This window comes from Ciconia boyciana, chromosome 7, assembly GCF_034638445.1.
Source record: "Ciconia boyciana chromosome 7, ASM3463844v1, whole genome shotgun sequence".
Lineage (NCBI taxonomy): Eukaryota > Metazoa > Chordata > Aves > Ciconiiformes > Ciconiidae > Ciconia > Ciconia boyciana.
The window spans coordinates 51328438-51343973 of record NC_132940.1 but is presented as its reverse complement, the minus strand read 5'-3'; the positions used below and the strand labels follow the sequence as shown (position 1 = coordinate 51343973).

General features: G+C 42.4%; 1 protein-coding gene and 1 long non-coding RNA gene across 7 annotated transcripts in view; one reads left to right on the top strand and one right to left on the bottom strand.

The window, feature by feature from the left end:
- The first annotated feature begins 4188 nt into the window (after positions 1–4188).
- The window catches only part of PLSCR1 (phospholipid scramblase 1), an 18631-nt gene continuing 7283 nt past the window's right edge, over positions 4189–15536 (top strand). The window contains exons 1-6 of one of the 6 annotated variants that reach the window (XM_072867363.1): positions 4189–4518; positions 9097–9128; positions 10524–10625; positions 12717–12886; positions 13965–14007; positions 15107–15327. In XM_072867363.1, coding sequence (XP_072723464.1) covers positions 9122–9128; positions 10524–10625; positions 12717–12886; positions 13965–14007; positions 15107–15327 — 543 coding nt within the window. In that variant the 5' untranslated portion in view covers positions 4189–4518; positions 9097–9121. Of the gene's footprint in view, positions 4531–9096; positions 9129–10523; positions 10626–12716; positions 12887–13964; positions 14008–15106; positions 15328–15536 lie in introns of all 6 variants that reach the window. The other 5 variants (XM_072867361.1, XR_012043370.1, XM_072867364.1 and 2 more) reach the window with 5 other exon arrangements.
- Positions 8233–15536, bottom strand: part of LOC140654243 (uncharacterized) — a 26893-nt gene continuing 19589 nt past the window's right edge. Inside the window, exons 3-4 of the long non-coding RNA XR_012043371.1 lie at positions 10622–10844; positions 8233–8934 (exon numbers count right to left, since the gene is read on the bottom strand). This is a non-coding gene — a long non-coding RNA (uncharacterized lncRNA). The remainder of the gene's footprint in view (positions 8935–10621; positions 10845–15536) is intronic.

Here is a 15536-nt window from a genome sequence, read left to right as displayed (position 1 = left end):
CCCTTCCACTCTGCGAGAGATAAAAAAGGCCCTAAAAAAGATAGTGTTAGTTAGTTTTGGGTTGTTTTTTTTCCACTGAAACAGAGTAATACATTTTGATAGAGCGTAGGGTTTTTTTTTTTTTGAGTGGATATTAAACATGTGGATCTGTAAACAGCACAGACTTCAGGATCAACAACATCATCCCGTCGTTCTTCTGAGGGCTTGACTTCGCTACAGGAAGGAGCTAAAGCCCAGCCGAGCACTGTTCCTGCCCTGGCACCCATTCAAATGCTCGGCTCCAACCCGGGGAGGCAGAGCTGGGAGAGCAGGCTGGCTGGCTGCCAGCAAGGGGAGGCTGCAGGCTGCATCGGTACTAGGCTTTGCTGCTGAATTTTATTACAAGGTTGAACTCAGGGCAATCCAGAAAAGTTGTTGCAACTTTTCCAGATCTATCCAAGTTTTCAAACAGCTAGTATCGGCATCATGGGCCAGCTCCCTGATGACAGCAGGGAGTCTTTGCAATGTACGCAGCACACCAAGCAGCTCTGTCAGCGATGCAGTTAGTTAGATGATTTCATGTGATACAACACTAATTTGGGATTGCAGTGGACCTCTGCTGTGCAGCTCATCAAACCCCTCAGCGATTTGACTTTGTTTCCTGCCGAGGCTGCTCTCAGCTATGTCTGTGGAAGTTCAAAACCCCATACTCAGGAAGCAATTTGTCAAACTTTCAGCCCTCAGTGTAGCTGAGTGCAATCCTGGTCAGACTAAAGGTCATGAAAACTGGGCTATTAATTTGGTAGGTTGTAAGAGATGACAGTTGGGACAGGATTTCAGACTGTTTTCTAGCATCCTATCTTGGAGTGGGGTGAAATTTGTATTTAATTTTCAGAACCATTCTTTCCTGAGGACAAGGTAATTTCCTCTTTCAGAGTTATCCGTCAGGAGTTCCCTGTGCCCTGGTATTCCTGGAGAAGCTGTGAGGACTGATGCTGGCTTTCTTACTGTAAGTCTCTAATTTAGGCTCTATAACCTCTGAGCATCGAATTCTTCATCTGTTACTTCAAGATATATAACATGCGACCCAACGTGAACAGCAGTTAATACCTTGCTGCAAAGGTATTCAAAGCTGTGGGATGTGGCGAAGAGGTAACTCTGTTGTGCTGTCTGAGCAATGGGCTTATATTTGATGCCATCTGAAATATCTTATATTTCAGAATGATGCTACTTATTATAGCCCCCTGGACACTGTGATCAACTGATTTTAAGAAGTAGCTAGCTAGTCCCTAACACAGAAGGAGCAAACTATCTTTTTCCCTTCTTGTGAAAACATCACACATTTTTGTTTCTACTCATCTATCAAACAGGATTACCTTCTGCATAGGTAACTAGCACTTGTTGGGAAGTAGTCCTAAGCCTTGAGGAGTAGGAATGCATGATGAAAGAAAAGGATAGTGGCAGCCTAGAGATGGAAATATCAAAAGTGCATTTTGCTACCATAGATCCATTATTTAGATCCTTTGACAGAACAGAACTGTTCTTTGCTTTGTTTTATAATTCTGCTATCCTGAAAATAAGGCTTGTGTATTGCATCTCATTAGGTTTTATGTGCACCTGTACACATTGTACATGTAATAATATCCAAAGGCTTCTGAAGAATGAAAGACATGACTTTCAACAATATGAACAGAAGTTTAAAAGACCCTAATTTTTTTTTTTTTTTTTTAAAGGTCAGTTTATCATGTTGATTGAAAGGTCTGGGAACCAAAAACATTGAAGAAACTAGCAGGAGAATTAAGTATTAGATTTAAAACTTAGGAAAATATTTTGGTTTTCACTGTAATGTGTTAGAAAAAAATCTAGCATGTAATTGGTTTTATAGAATCTAAAGATTAAAAATTCATTACTTTGTAAATGATAATCCATTACAGTAAAAATGTAGACTACATGTTTGTAGACAATAGAACTTCCACATCAATCTTAACAGTGACATTTAAAGAAATGTCTCCACAAGCCAATCCTCTGCAGTATGTTATACCAGTTTCTCTGTAACCCTGGAATGTTTTATGATGATCATTAACAAGCAGTGTCTAAATCTACAATGGCCCTTATAAAATTGGGCATTTCAGTTTGTCCAGATATATTGTTCTGGTTTCGGCTGGGATAGTTAATTTTCTTTCTAGTAGCTGGAATAGTGCTGTGTTTTGGATTTACTATGAGAATAACGTGACAACACACTGATGTTTTCGTTGTTGCTAAGTAATGTTTACACTGGTCAAGGACTTTTCACCTTTGCCTACTCTGCCAGCGAAGAGGTGCACAAGAAGCTGGGAGGGGGCACAGCCAGGACAGCTGACCCCAGCTGGCCAAAGGGCTATTCCATACCATATGGCGTCACGCTCAGTGTAGAAACTGGGGGGAGCTGGCCGGGGGGCAGCGATCGCTGCTCAGGGACTGGCTGGGCGTTGGTTGGTGGGTGGAGAGCGGTTGCATCATTTGGGGTTTTTTTTCCTGGGTTTTGTTCCTCTCTCTCTCTCATTGTTTTCCTTTTAATTACAACTTCTTCTTCTTCTTCTTCTTCTTCTTCTTCTTCTTCTTCTTCTTTTTTTTTTTTTTTTTTTTCCAATTATTAAACTGTCCTTATCTCAACCCACGAGTTTTCTTACTTTTGCTCCCCCGATTCTCTCCCCCATCCCACTGTGGGGGGAAAGGGGAGCAAGCAGCCATGTGCTGCTTAGCTGCCGGTTGGGGTTAAACCATATGAGATATATTCATGGCTTGCCTATGTAACATTCATGTTAACTGTATCTTTTGATCATCTCTAATCCGAAAATATTTGGAATATACAACACGTTTTATAATAAAGTAGCTTCTTTCTTTAAAAGCTGAGCTGAAAGTGAGGGATGTAACACTTCTCTGTCTTAATTTTACATGATCCAACAACAAATCCAGCAACAAATGGGGCACTTCGAGATATAGCAGTATGTCTTTTTTTTAAAAATAAATTTACAGTAAACCTTATTTGACAGAAACCTTGATAAGCCTTTGTTTTAAAGTGATCATCTGGGTCCAAAACTCCAGCTGCTTTTACATGAAAGACCTTCAGCAGCTCTCCTGGTGCTCTCTTTTTGGGCCTCCCCATTCTTCATCAATAAAGGGCTGCTAACAGATTAAGGACGGTGAGTGGCTGCACAGAGCCTACAGGAAAGTACAGTAAACTTGGGAAAACCCACAAAATGTATTTGTATACAGTCAGATTTGAAATTAAAGTATTGTCTGTCCTTCTTGGGCTTCACCTTGTACAGTTAAATTTGTTATCAAAAGAGTAAACAAATTAATAGGTGCCCCCATCCCTTACCTCAGTTCTCACAATCACGTATGTCTGGATTCTGCATCATGAAACTCTCCCTTTTTGTAAGACTCATTTTTGGGGTAGCTATCTAGAGGCAAATGTTTTCAAATAAAAAAACTTTAAAAGTTATAGGAAACTTTTAGAAACTTTGGACCTTTTCAGACTTAAAAAGTGTTTCCTCAAGCAATACAAATGCACTGCCCTGTCTGAATTTCTTCAAATAGTATCATGCTGATAAGTATTAATGTAGTAGCAGACATTAGAATGAACCAAAGATAAGGTAATAATTTCCTCAAATCACCTGTGTTTTCAGGAAATCTTTCGGAACTAGTGCATCATGGTAAGCACCAATCAAAGTTTTAGGTTTTGGGTTTTTTTTTTCTTGCATTGACAGATATTTCACAGAACCCAGCTGTCTTTGCAGGTTTCTTACAGTGGAAACTTTTTCAGACAGGAGAATATAAAGATTACAGGAAACCTAAGATTTTTTTTAGGATTATACTGTGAATAGTCATTTGATATAGATATAAAAGACAGTAGTTACATGGGCAAGTTCGAACCGCCATACCTCCTTCATGAAAGAACACCAGGGTTATTTTAGTTGTAGACGTTATTCTGAAGTTAGTTGTAGAAGTTATATGAAGTATATGAACTTAGTTGCAGAAATTTAGTTGTAGAAGTTACGCATTACTACCTTAAATTTCTGGCTTTGCAAGAAAACCTTCTAGAAATACTGCATCACTTAATTTTACGAAAATATTTGACCTTCTGCTCCACTGCCATAGCAAAAGAAAGCGGTTAAACGAGTCAGCAGTTTCCACGTGCGGCGCCCAGGGGCGGCAGAGCCCTTTGCAGCGGAAAGCCGCCGGAGGAAGGCTGCGGGAACGTTCGAGCCCTGTTGCTCGGTACCACTCACGAACGCGGTTCCTCACCGGGAACAAGGAACGGCGCTCGCTCCCCGCCCCGGCGCTGCCCCGGCAGGAGGCGCGGCCCGGCCCGGCCCCAGCGCGGCCGGCCCCGGGGCGGCCCCGGGCAGCTCCCGCCCCGCAGCGCCGGCTGTTCCGGGCGCGCCGGGACGGCGCCGGGCGGAGCGCGGCGGAGCGGGTCGGCGCTCGGCGGCGGCGGGGTGCAGCGCGGCTGGAAGCGGGGCTCCGCGCGGGACGCCGCCTCGGCTTTGGGAACGGGTATTCTTTGCCGTATGTGATTTCTTTACCGTATATGCTTTCCTTTGCCTGCTCAGGTGCCTGTTTTCTTTTTCATCGCAGGGGTGCTTAATGATTAGAAGGGCCATGAAAAGGATCTGATGATTAGAAGGGCCACATTTGCCAATTTGGGATTGTGCATTAAGTAAGAAAATGTCTCTCTTCAGCAAGAGTCAGTTATTAGAGGTGGCAAAGTCACTCGCTTGCGAAGACTGGTTTAAGGAAAGATCTTGCTGCCGCGGCTGTCCTGGAGAGCCCTGCTCGAGAGAGCTGGCAGCAGCAGGCACGGTTCAGGCAATGGTGGTCCTGTCAGCCAGTGGAGCCAAAACACTGTGCCTGGGCACCCGGATGCCTCTGAGGGTTGCTTCCATGTTACCCATTTGAGTAACGATTCAAGAAAGTAAGGAGAAATTGAGGCACCGGTTGGGTGTGCTGGTGCTGGGTGAGAGGGTTCAGGCTATCGCAGCAGCTGACTGCAACTTCTGAGAGCAAAGGGAAAAAGTCTGGGAACTCCTACGGATGGGGAGGAAGGCTGGCAATATGGGTTCTAGATAGTACAACGTGTAGGGGCAGGGTATGAAGAATGAGACTTCTTGGTATGAGTTCCTTTCTCTTGTGAGCAGTACAGCAAATGAAGTGTGGGCATCTGCTGTCAGCTTGCTAACCCGCAGCTGAACGGCTGCTCTTGGCAGTTGAAGGACCGTTTTGTGGCGGAGGGTGGTTCTTTTGCTTTCATGTCCTCTGCATTGCCGTGTTGAGGTTGGAAGCCATGCTGCAGGGTTCAAGTTGTGTGTTTCAGGAAGGGCAGCGGACAGCCCCCGCCTTTCCCACTCCAGTGTGCAGGCACAGCGGGGGGACCTCAGACCATCCAGAGACTGTGTTTCATGAGGGTCGTTCATTACCAGTCACTTTGCATGAAGTGTTCCCAGTTCTCCTGGTGCTTCCTTTCTGCCAGCAAAATGGCTTCTGCTTTCCCTCGTGTAAAGCTGAACCCCAGTATGTCCCCTCCTCCAGAGGAGAGGATATTTATATCTCATTGGTACTCCCTTTGGGAGAGTGGACCCAGAGCTATGAGTTACTATGGGAATCTGTCAGGAAAGGGCAAAACGCGGTGGCTTTTCCCGGCACAGGTTCCCTCGCATAGCCCTAACCCAAAATAGCCCTAACGCAAAATAGCCCCAGTGAGGGGTGAGGTGCTGGGAGCCGACGCCTGGTCCCCACCCTCCTCTCGCCCTTCAGCACTCCACCTGGGGGATTTTGGGGAATGTTTGGTCAGAAAATACCTCGGGTGGTGTAATAAAATGTGAAGGACCCTTATAATCCTAGCATAATTTAGGTTGGAAAGGATAACCTTTGGAGGTCATGTGGTCCATTCCTCTGCTTAAAGCCAGACTAAGTTCAAATTTAGACCAGATTGCTCAGGGCCTTGTAAAGCTTTTTATAAGATGTATGCAAAGATATACAGCTACTTCTTCTGGAACACGATGGCCAGCTTATTCACTCCAACACAACTTACTCTTGATTTATGTCGTGAATTCAGGTTGCAGCAGGTGGCCAGAGTAGCACAAGGGATTCATGCAGCTACTGTTTTTGTTGAACCAAAATTAATTCAGTAATGGACTTCTACTGGCTGAAGCACTTTCTTTCTTTTTTTTCTTTAATTCTGTGGAATTTTAACTCCATTACAAAGAAATAGCATTCTCCCTCTTTTGTATTAGACGGAGTTAAATGCAAATACCTTTACTTTTCCCTGCTAAGTAAGTAACGTTTCAATGATTGTTCCCTATGTTTATTTTAAAACTGTTACGAGAACTAGTAACACCTAGCAGCATGTAAAGCCTCATTTTATTAAACTGAAATGAAAATGTAGGCTTCAAGTCCTTCCTTTGTGCTGCACCAACCCAGGCAGCTGGAACCAACACATTTCTAAGCGACTAGTCTTCCCATTACTGCTGTTTCTTGACTGAGGTTTCACCAGGTGGGAATTTCGCCGTGCATAACAATGTGGCTGAACAATATATTGTGCAATATAAAGGCTCACAAAAGTGAGTTTGTGTTCCTTGTTCCTTTGTTATTTCAGAATTTTATGTTATTTCACAATCTTTATAAATTATTCGGATGAAAAGCTGGGCATGACTGACAATATGTTAATCTTGGCGACTGAATTGGAGGTGGTAGAAGAAGTCTAGATAAAAAGCAATACAAGAAAAGAGACAATTTTAATAACAGAAATAATCTTAACTATTCTCTTTAGCATCATGTCTGATGAAATGGGAGTTGAACTTTGTAAAATCTTCGTTGCTTTTCTAGCTATAGAGCATATCAACATTTTCTAAATCCTAGATTGCACAGTGCGTATGTGTGGTTGTAGGGAGAAAAAAGATTCTGGGCTGCTATAAAGCCTTTCTTTTAAATAAATCATATGATTCTGTCTTTACTCTCCCTTTACCAAAGGGTTCAGTTGTAATTCTCAGTATTGCACTGAAGTTCAGGTAGCTGGAACATCTCATAGTATAAACTGATAAACTGATCTTTTGCTAGTTTAAATAACGTTTTTTTAATTCATCTTTAATTTGTGCTATTCCTACAAGCTGGTAGTTTTGTCAACATATTTTAATATGGTCATATATTAAACTTGTCACTCTACACTATCAACTGCAAGAACAAGGTTTAAGTTATGTCGTTTGAATGTGTTCTTTCAGATTTTTAAATTAGATGTAGAATTTTAAATTATTTCCTATTGCTTTTTCTTAACCTGTGTTCATATCGGGACAAGAATCCAATTAAAGTATGTAAAACAGGATGGTGGTTTTGTTAGTAAAGTTGAAGAAAAAACATATTAAAAAAGGAATGCTTTAAGACCAATTTATTAAACAAAGAGGATGTTGTGTACGAGTTGGGAAGTGAGCTAGATGCCATGTCATCCCACAACTATTAAACATCCTCCTGTGACATCTGCTTTTACTCTGGGAGTAGGAAGCAGGAAGGAGCTGCTTTCAGTTTCAATTTCTGTCGTGGCTTAGCCTCAGTCGGAAACTAAGCCCCACACAGCCGCTTGCCCCCCCTCCCTCCCGTGGTGGGATGGGGGAGAGAATTGGAAGGGTAAAAGTGAGAAAACTCATGGGTTGAGATAGGAACGGTTTAATAATTGAAATAAAATACAAATAGTAATAAATTGTAATGAAAAGGAAAACAATGAGAGAGAGAGGAACAAAACTCAGGAAAAACAAGTGATGCAACCACTCCCCACCCACCGACTGATGCCCAGCCCGTCCCCAAGCAGCAATCGCTGCCCCCCGGCCAACTGCCCCCAGTTTCTACCCTGAGCATGACGTCATATGGTATGGAGTAGCCCTTTGGCCAGTTGGGGTCAGCTGTCCTGGCTGTGCCCCCTCCCAGCTTCTTGTGCACCTCCTCACTGGCAGAGTATGGGAACCTGAAAAGTCCTTGACCAGTGTAAGCACTGCTTAGCAACGACTAAAACATCCGTGGGTTATCACATTATTCTCATGCTAAATCCAAAACACAGCACTACACCAGCTACTATACCAGGAAGAAAGTTAACTCTATCCCAGCTGAAACCAGGACGATTTCATTCCCAGCTTTGAATGACCATCTTCATTGAACTGAACTAGTTGGAAGAAGCATAACAGACAAAATATATTACTAATTTAACTTGAACTGCATTCTTTTTAAAGAATAACTGGGTTTATTGTTTATTTTAAAGCTTTTGATCCTATAAAAAGGAGCTCCTACACCGTTCTTTTTTATACTTCCACTTATGGATCTCCTGGCTATTTTGGACCTCTGTCTTTAATAGAAGTTGCTGCCATTGTCTTGCTTCTCTCGTTACCCCAGAGACTGAAAGGAGTATCTCTCAAGGTTGATGCTGGCATCAGTAACTGTTCTTTTTGCTTTTTTTAAACTCCTGTTGGCAACCCTGGAAGAGTAAAAGACAAGGACAAGCAGTTGGCCCTTTCACTCATTATATGCTGCTGGGAAATCCCACTCTCCTGTGCAAGCCCACCGTTTGTTATCATGTGGAGACAAAAATTGGATACGTGATATTTAGTAGTACCAGTTGAAAAGTGGAATAGCGTAAAGAACTGAATAGGCGGTAGCATGGCATCATGGCTGCTCCAGGATTTACCCAAACAGGTTTTGTAGTCAACATCAATACACTAAATCCGTTGCTCTGAAATTACTGCAGTAATTTGTTCATATGAATTGCATGACGTTTCTGAATGGCTGCACAATGGAGTCCTGCACTGCAGTGAAATAACTGCACATCCCGATGCTTTCCTCCGAGTTGAGAATGATTTCAGGATACTCAAAGCATGAATGCAGGCAAAGATAATTCAGACTTATGTTGTGGTGGAGACATAGCCTAGAAGGGAGCTGAGATATTTAAAGTTATTTTACCTTGTATTTGTAATTCAGCTTTCCCATGCAGTTTAGACAGGTAAGTATCTTTTATCAATAATAAATAGAGAACTCTGAATAAGTCTTGTGTGAAATTTTGTATTTAAAAACCCGTGAAATAAAAATGTTGTTTTGCAGAACAATTATAAGCAGATCCACGGCAATGCGAGGTGAGTAAAATATAAACAAAATATAAACTTTTGTTAATATCAAAGATAACATGGGTCCTTCTGAGGTGTTCAAGCAAAATTAGCTTAGCTATTAGTTTATCTTATAATTTTATGAAATATGTGTGAATTTTAAAAACTGAAATTATTTACATTTTAAAATTGAATAATTTACAAAATGTATAGCTTACATTTTCATATCTTGATTTCTGAAGTTAAAGAAAATAAATAAATAAATAATGAAATTCAAGTTATTTCTGCTTACAAACTGAACTTGGTAAATGTTTTTAAATCCATAACGCTCTGAGTCTCCTGGTGAGGCATTAGTATAGTCCTAATTTGAAGAAATTGGGAGAAAATGTTTTATATAGTGGAGAATGGCTCATTACTAGTCTGTTTTGTACAGGAGGGCAGCCTGTCAGTTCCCTGGCAATTCTTTGAATTACAGCCTTCTTCTAAATTTAAATGAACAAAGGCACCTCTGGTCCAGACAGAGAGTGAACTGACCGTGCTTGAGCAGGGGTTGGACTAGGAGATCTCAAGAGGTCCCTTCTGAGCTAAATGATTCTGTGATTCTGTGACATCTTCACGACATCATGTGCAATACCTGCCTTTTTTTCTGCACTTTAAGGATCACAGAATCACACAGAATCACAGAATCGTATAGTTTGGAAAAGACCTTTAAGATCATCGAGTCCAACCATAAACCTAACACTACCAAGACCACCACTACACCATGTCCCTAAGCACCTCATCCAAACGTCTTTTAAATACTTCCAGGGATGGCGACTCAACCACTTCCCTGGGCAGCCTGTTCCAATGCTTGATAACCCTTTCAGTGAAGTAAAATTTCCCTATATCCAGTCTAAACCTCCCCTGGCGCAACTTGAGGCCATTTCCTCTCGTCCTATCACTTGTTACCTGGGAGAAGAGACCGACCCCCACCTCTCTACAACCTCCTTTCAGGTAGTTGTAGAGAGCAATAAGGTCTCCCCTCAGCCTCCTTGTCTCCAGGCTAAACAACCCCAGTTCCCTCAGCCGCTCCTCATCAGACTTCTGCTCTAGACCCTTCACCAGCTTCGTTGCCCTTCTCTGGACACGCTCCAGCACCTCAATGTCTCTCTTGTAGTGAGGGGCCCAAAACCGAACACAGTATTTGAGGTGCAGCCTCACCAGTGCCGAGTACAGGGGCACGATCAGAACTCCTTTAAGGTATACTGATGTTTAATGTATGTATTGTGCATAAATACAAGCTTTTTACACAGTTTTTGCTATACAGAAAACAGCTGCTTAATTTTGTTATGTGTCTACTCTGAAAAAGAAGGCAATGTTGGGGATCTTTCACCCTAGGGTAGGAGGAAACGAGCAATACTCAGAGCCTATGTTCCATTCTTCCAGCACATAAACCTGCACCAGCACCTGGATTTTCAAACGCTAACTATGCACCAGGAAATCAAGTCCCCTATGGCTACCCTCAGCATGCACCTGGGACTTACCAAGGTCGGTTGCTTGGCTACAGATCTGCTATACCTTTAGGAAATAAGCACAGGAAATAGGAGGTTTCAGAAGGGTGACCATCTCTTTTCTGCTGTTAATTCTGTAGAGTTTCTGTTAATTTCTGTTTTGCTGAGAAGTCCTCTTCTTTCCTTCTTGGTGCTACACGTTAGTATGTGCTGAGCAGTACCAACAGTGGTAGTGTCAGATGTTCTTCAGTGGTCACTGTGGGGAGTTTGTTAGGGAGTTGTTACTGATACAAAGCAATTAATGTGTGGCAGCTTCTTGCTGATCATCAGATTTTTTAATTAACATGTTATTTCAGTATTTCACTTTATTTTTCTCTAGAAATCCAGAACTGAAGAAAGAATTGTTTTCCTCTTGCAGTTCTGTTGGTCTGTGTATTCTGTTTGTGTTTCCTACTCTGTTGCTGTACTTTGCACGTGGTTATACCTTAACACTTTCACTCATTTGCTTTTCTCCTCTTCTATCTCATTTTCTACTCCCCATTCAAAATGCAGCACTCCTAAATAGCTTCTCATGTTCTGGCAACTAAGTGCTTTCTGAAGAACCAAATCACAATGAGCAATATCTAACAATCAGGCTCAAAGCATAAATTATAAATAAAATGCAAACAGTTTGGCCTAAGTTACTGTGCTGTTCATAAGCTTAAGCTTGTGCATCTTCTGGCAAGGCAATCTGAGGTCTGTAAGTACAGTTAGCTTCAGCGGGGAATGAGCACGTGCTGCCTGTGCGATGAAGGTCAGGGAAGCATTTTTTGTTTTGAATAATTGTATGTGCACACACTTACACATGATAGCAGCAGACAGTCAGTTTGTGTGCAGAGCCTGTGCTCAGACATAAAAGTGATTTTGTATTCCATAAGGGTGGATCCTTCTGTGGGGAGAGTGATCCTGCCACCTATGAATTTTAAGCCACAGCTGTTTACATCACCTGAGGTACCGTCCTGCTTATGGCCACAGCGTGAGCTTTCACATGTAACAGTACACGTACTGTAATGTCATGTGAAACATTGGTGCTGAACTGATTTGGGCTAAAGATAAGTCTACAAGTCAGTATCTCCAATTATTTGTCTTTGTACAGCTCTACAAAAATACTCTTTGTGGCTTCTGTGTTGTGCTTGCTTCTGAGTAAAATACAAAATTCCTCTGCATCAGATTGAAAGCCTGTCTGCCTACCAGGAAAGTATTAAATGAGGGAAAAAATATAGTTCTTGTTCTGAAACTTTCAATAGCAACTTCAGCAGCTTCAGCTACATGGTTATAAAGCATCTCTGTAGCAAAGACCACATCGCTGCAGGACCGTACTTGGGCAAGGCAGGGCTCAACGCACAGCCCGGGGATGTGGGATGGGTTGCAAGCACTAAGGCAGTGCTGCATGTGCCATCTGGTGGAGTGCTGAGCATTTAGACCCTGAAGTGCTTCATGAGAGCTTGTGTTTCCTATTGAGTGCTACCTGGAGAAGATTTACTTGGCATTCACAAAATGTGGAACTATTTCCTCCTTTGTTACGCACCTCCTCCATGAAGGAGTTGTGGATTTCCTCAGTTTTGAAAGATGATCCATTAAACAAATGGGAAAGTGCAGTTTTTAGATCACACTCAGCTGGTTTGAAAACTGCAGATGAACTTTGCTAAAACGATGTTTCCTATCCCATAAGTAGAAGGTATAATTCCAGGAAAACTTTGTCTTAAAATTCCTCATTTGCTCAACTGACAACTTGTAAATGCCAATACTTTTAATGTATTTTAAGGTATTCTGTCTTCTCTACTTAGGAATAACCTTCATTTGTTTATTTCTAATTTTTGAATTGCCTATCTTTTTGTGAATAAAATTTCTGCTATATTCAAGAATGATGCATTTATTTATTTTGTTTGTTTTTTTTCTGGAGGGATTAGAACATCCCAATCCAATGTAAATTCCTTCACAAAACTTGTAGTATTCATAACTGAAATATATTGCAGGTATAAGGATCTTCATAGTTCAAAATAGTGAACAAATTAATCTTTTGAAGATCCATGGCGCAATTCTTTTCCAACATCTAAGTTTCACAACTGCATGTCTTCTACCACACCAGGTGTCGCAGGTGCAGAGAGCTATGGCTTCCAGGTACAGGCCATGGGAGTCCCAGCTGGACTTGCTGTTCCACCCATTCAGAACCAGCCCATCGTGAAGGAGGGGACAATCTGGATGCCAGTCCCTCCTCCTCTTCCCAACTGCCCTCCTGGACTGGAATACCTCACACAGGTACCTGCACCCTTCGTCCTTCCCCAGAGAACAGGTATTCACCCGAGAAGCAGCCTGCATCCATGAAAAAGCTAAAAAAAGCATCTGGCTTTGTTACAGCTGCATGGGCTGCAACATGCAGGGGCTTTTGGGCTCCTAAATGAAGCCTTTTGTAATCTGATTGATGCATGTTTGAGTGTGGAGTTGCCTGTTACGGCTGCAGCACCTCATGGAGCACTCCTGCCAAGTGAGATGCTAAAGGACTGGCAGCACAGGGCTATCATATCATACATCCTTCCCATTTCTGAAGCTACTGTTTGTGAGACGTAATGTGATTTGGCAAGGTGTAGATAATAAATAAACTGTAGCACATTAGAGGTGCTTAATTTTCTACATGATGCTTTCTTCACACCTCTTCGTAATGTTGTTAGGAGACGCGCTAGTCAGACTTCACAATGAGAAGTGAATGAGTAGAGAACGCTAATAGCAAAATAAGAGTTGTTTCCACATTACAGAATATGTCCTTGTACTGTAAAAGTAGAGTTCATCTCATCACTGGGAGCAAATATCAAGGCTTAACACTGATGTATTGTTGCTAGTTTTGCAAATTGCTCAAAAAAAAAAAAAAGCACCAGTGAGGAGAGGCTGATTTTTCCTGAGTTGCACTTGGAGCTGAGCAGTAGCTGAGCTTCTGCTCTAAAATGTCTCAGTTTCTTGTTTTTGTCTGTACGGACTCCTGATGTAGGCATCTGGGATATGTGGTGTCAGAGGCTCTGCCAGGCTCCGTAGCTGAGCTGCCCTGAGTCCTGAAAGGAGCACAGGCACGTTAGCCCTGTGTGCTTGTAACCAGACCAGCTTGGGTACAACTTCTGCCATCTGCTCCAGTGCTCTGAAACACTGTTCTGCTAAGTTGACAGAGGACAGGACAGGGGGTGTGAGCTACTTCCACAGCTTTACCGGTAGATGATCTGCCTCTAGACAATGTATTGATCCATAAATCTGCATTCTGAAATGAAACAGCAATGCTTCTTAAAACTAGATTTCTCTTAGTTACAACTTGTTAACTATTTATTCTGTTTAATTTTTCAACTACGAACAGATTGACCAGATATTAATTCATCAGCAAATTGAACTTCTTGAGAGTAAGTGCCAAGTATTTATAGCAGAGAGATGTTTACATCTAATAATCCCAAGAACGGTAAAATTCAGACTTTCTTTGACACTACATATTTAACATGGATTGCCACCTTTCTCTTTCCTGCCTCTGTTATCTCTCTCAGTTCCTGCAGAAGTTGCGGAGGAGAGGAAGGAGAAAATAGGAGGGCAGAGGATTTTAAGCAAGTTCTATATCTTAAAAGATACATAGCAATGCAACTGAATAATCTTGGTAGCTAGTTATAGCTGAAGTCACACATTTCCCATGTTATTCATTCACATGATTTCTATTTGGCTCTCTTCCCTACTTAAAATCTTCTTTTCTGTCCTCTCTTGCTCCATCTAATTCCATAGACTGGCATGCGGCTCTGATCCCATTTCCAGGCAATCCTGCTGTTTTAGCGAATTGAACAGCTTTCCTTCTGCTCCCCGCATTCCGTTCACTTTAAGAATATCAAAGTCATGTTATCAGTGTCTTCCAAACAGAAGAAATAAAATGGACCACCCATGTTGGCTGACACCTAATGCTGCTGCATTTTCTTTCCATAATGCTTCGAAGAGTACTTCCATTTGTTAGAGAAATTAATAAAAACTTCTGTCCTGGCTCTTGTTGTTTTCTATTTGTGCTGCTGTGAATCCTGACTGCGAGGGTTTTTTTGTGGCCTTCTCATTCTGAACGTATTTGTGCCCTCTAGAGCCCTTTTCTTGCTTCACCCCCAAATTCACAAGTTTCTTTAACTCTCATCCCTTCACCTCCTCCCTGGGAATTTTCCATGCTATGCTATTTATAATTGTGGTGCTTGCCCTGGCAGTAGGTGTCCGTGTCTGGTGGGAGCGGACTGATGGACATCTCCATGCTCTTTCCGTGTTGCCATGTTCATGTTGGTTTCTCCTCTCTGAACTTCTCCGTCAGGCTGCTCTGCTCGAGGGTCCTTCCCCACTACTTCCCTTCACCAGTAGCTTCACCAAAGTCTGACAGACTTTGAGCGAGGCCTGCCTTCCCAAAGGGTAGCTTTAGAGTTAGCACGGTGACTTTTCTGACCAGACGCACCTCAGAAATTTAACAGTTCTTTTCCTTTTTTTCAGTTTTGACTGGCTTTGAAACAAACAACAAATATGAAATCAAGAATACACTGGGGCAAAGGGTGTACTTTGCAGCAGAGGACACTGAATGCTGTACCAGGAATTGCTGTGGGCCATCACGACCCTTCACCCTCCGGATTATAGACAACCTGGGCCACGAGGTGATAACACTGCAGAGACCTCTCCGGTGTTCTTCGTGCTGCTTTCCCTGCTGCTTACAGGAGGTGAGTTGCTCCCTCTCACCGTCTTCCTTCATGTGGGACATGGTCCACCTGTGCAGTTTTAAGATGGGGTTGTCTTGAATCAGGAGGCGAGGTGAAAAAAGTCAGGTTTTGCCTGGAAGTTGTGGGGAGAGAGATCTGTGGGATTTGTGCATGGGGTTCTTGGTCTGGGAAGAAGCAAGTGTGTGCTACAACACTTAGATTCACTCTGG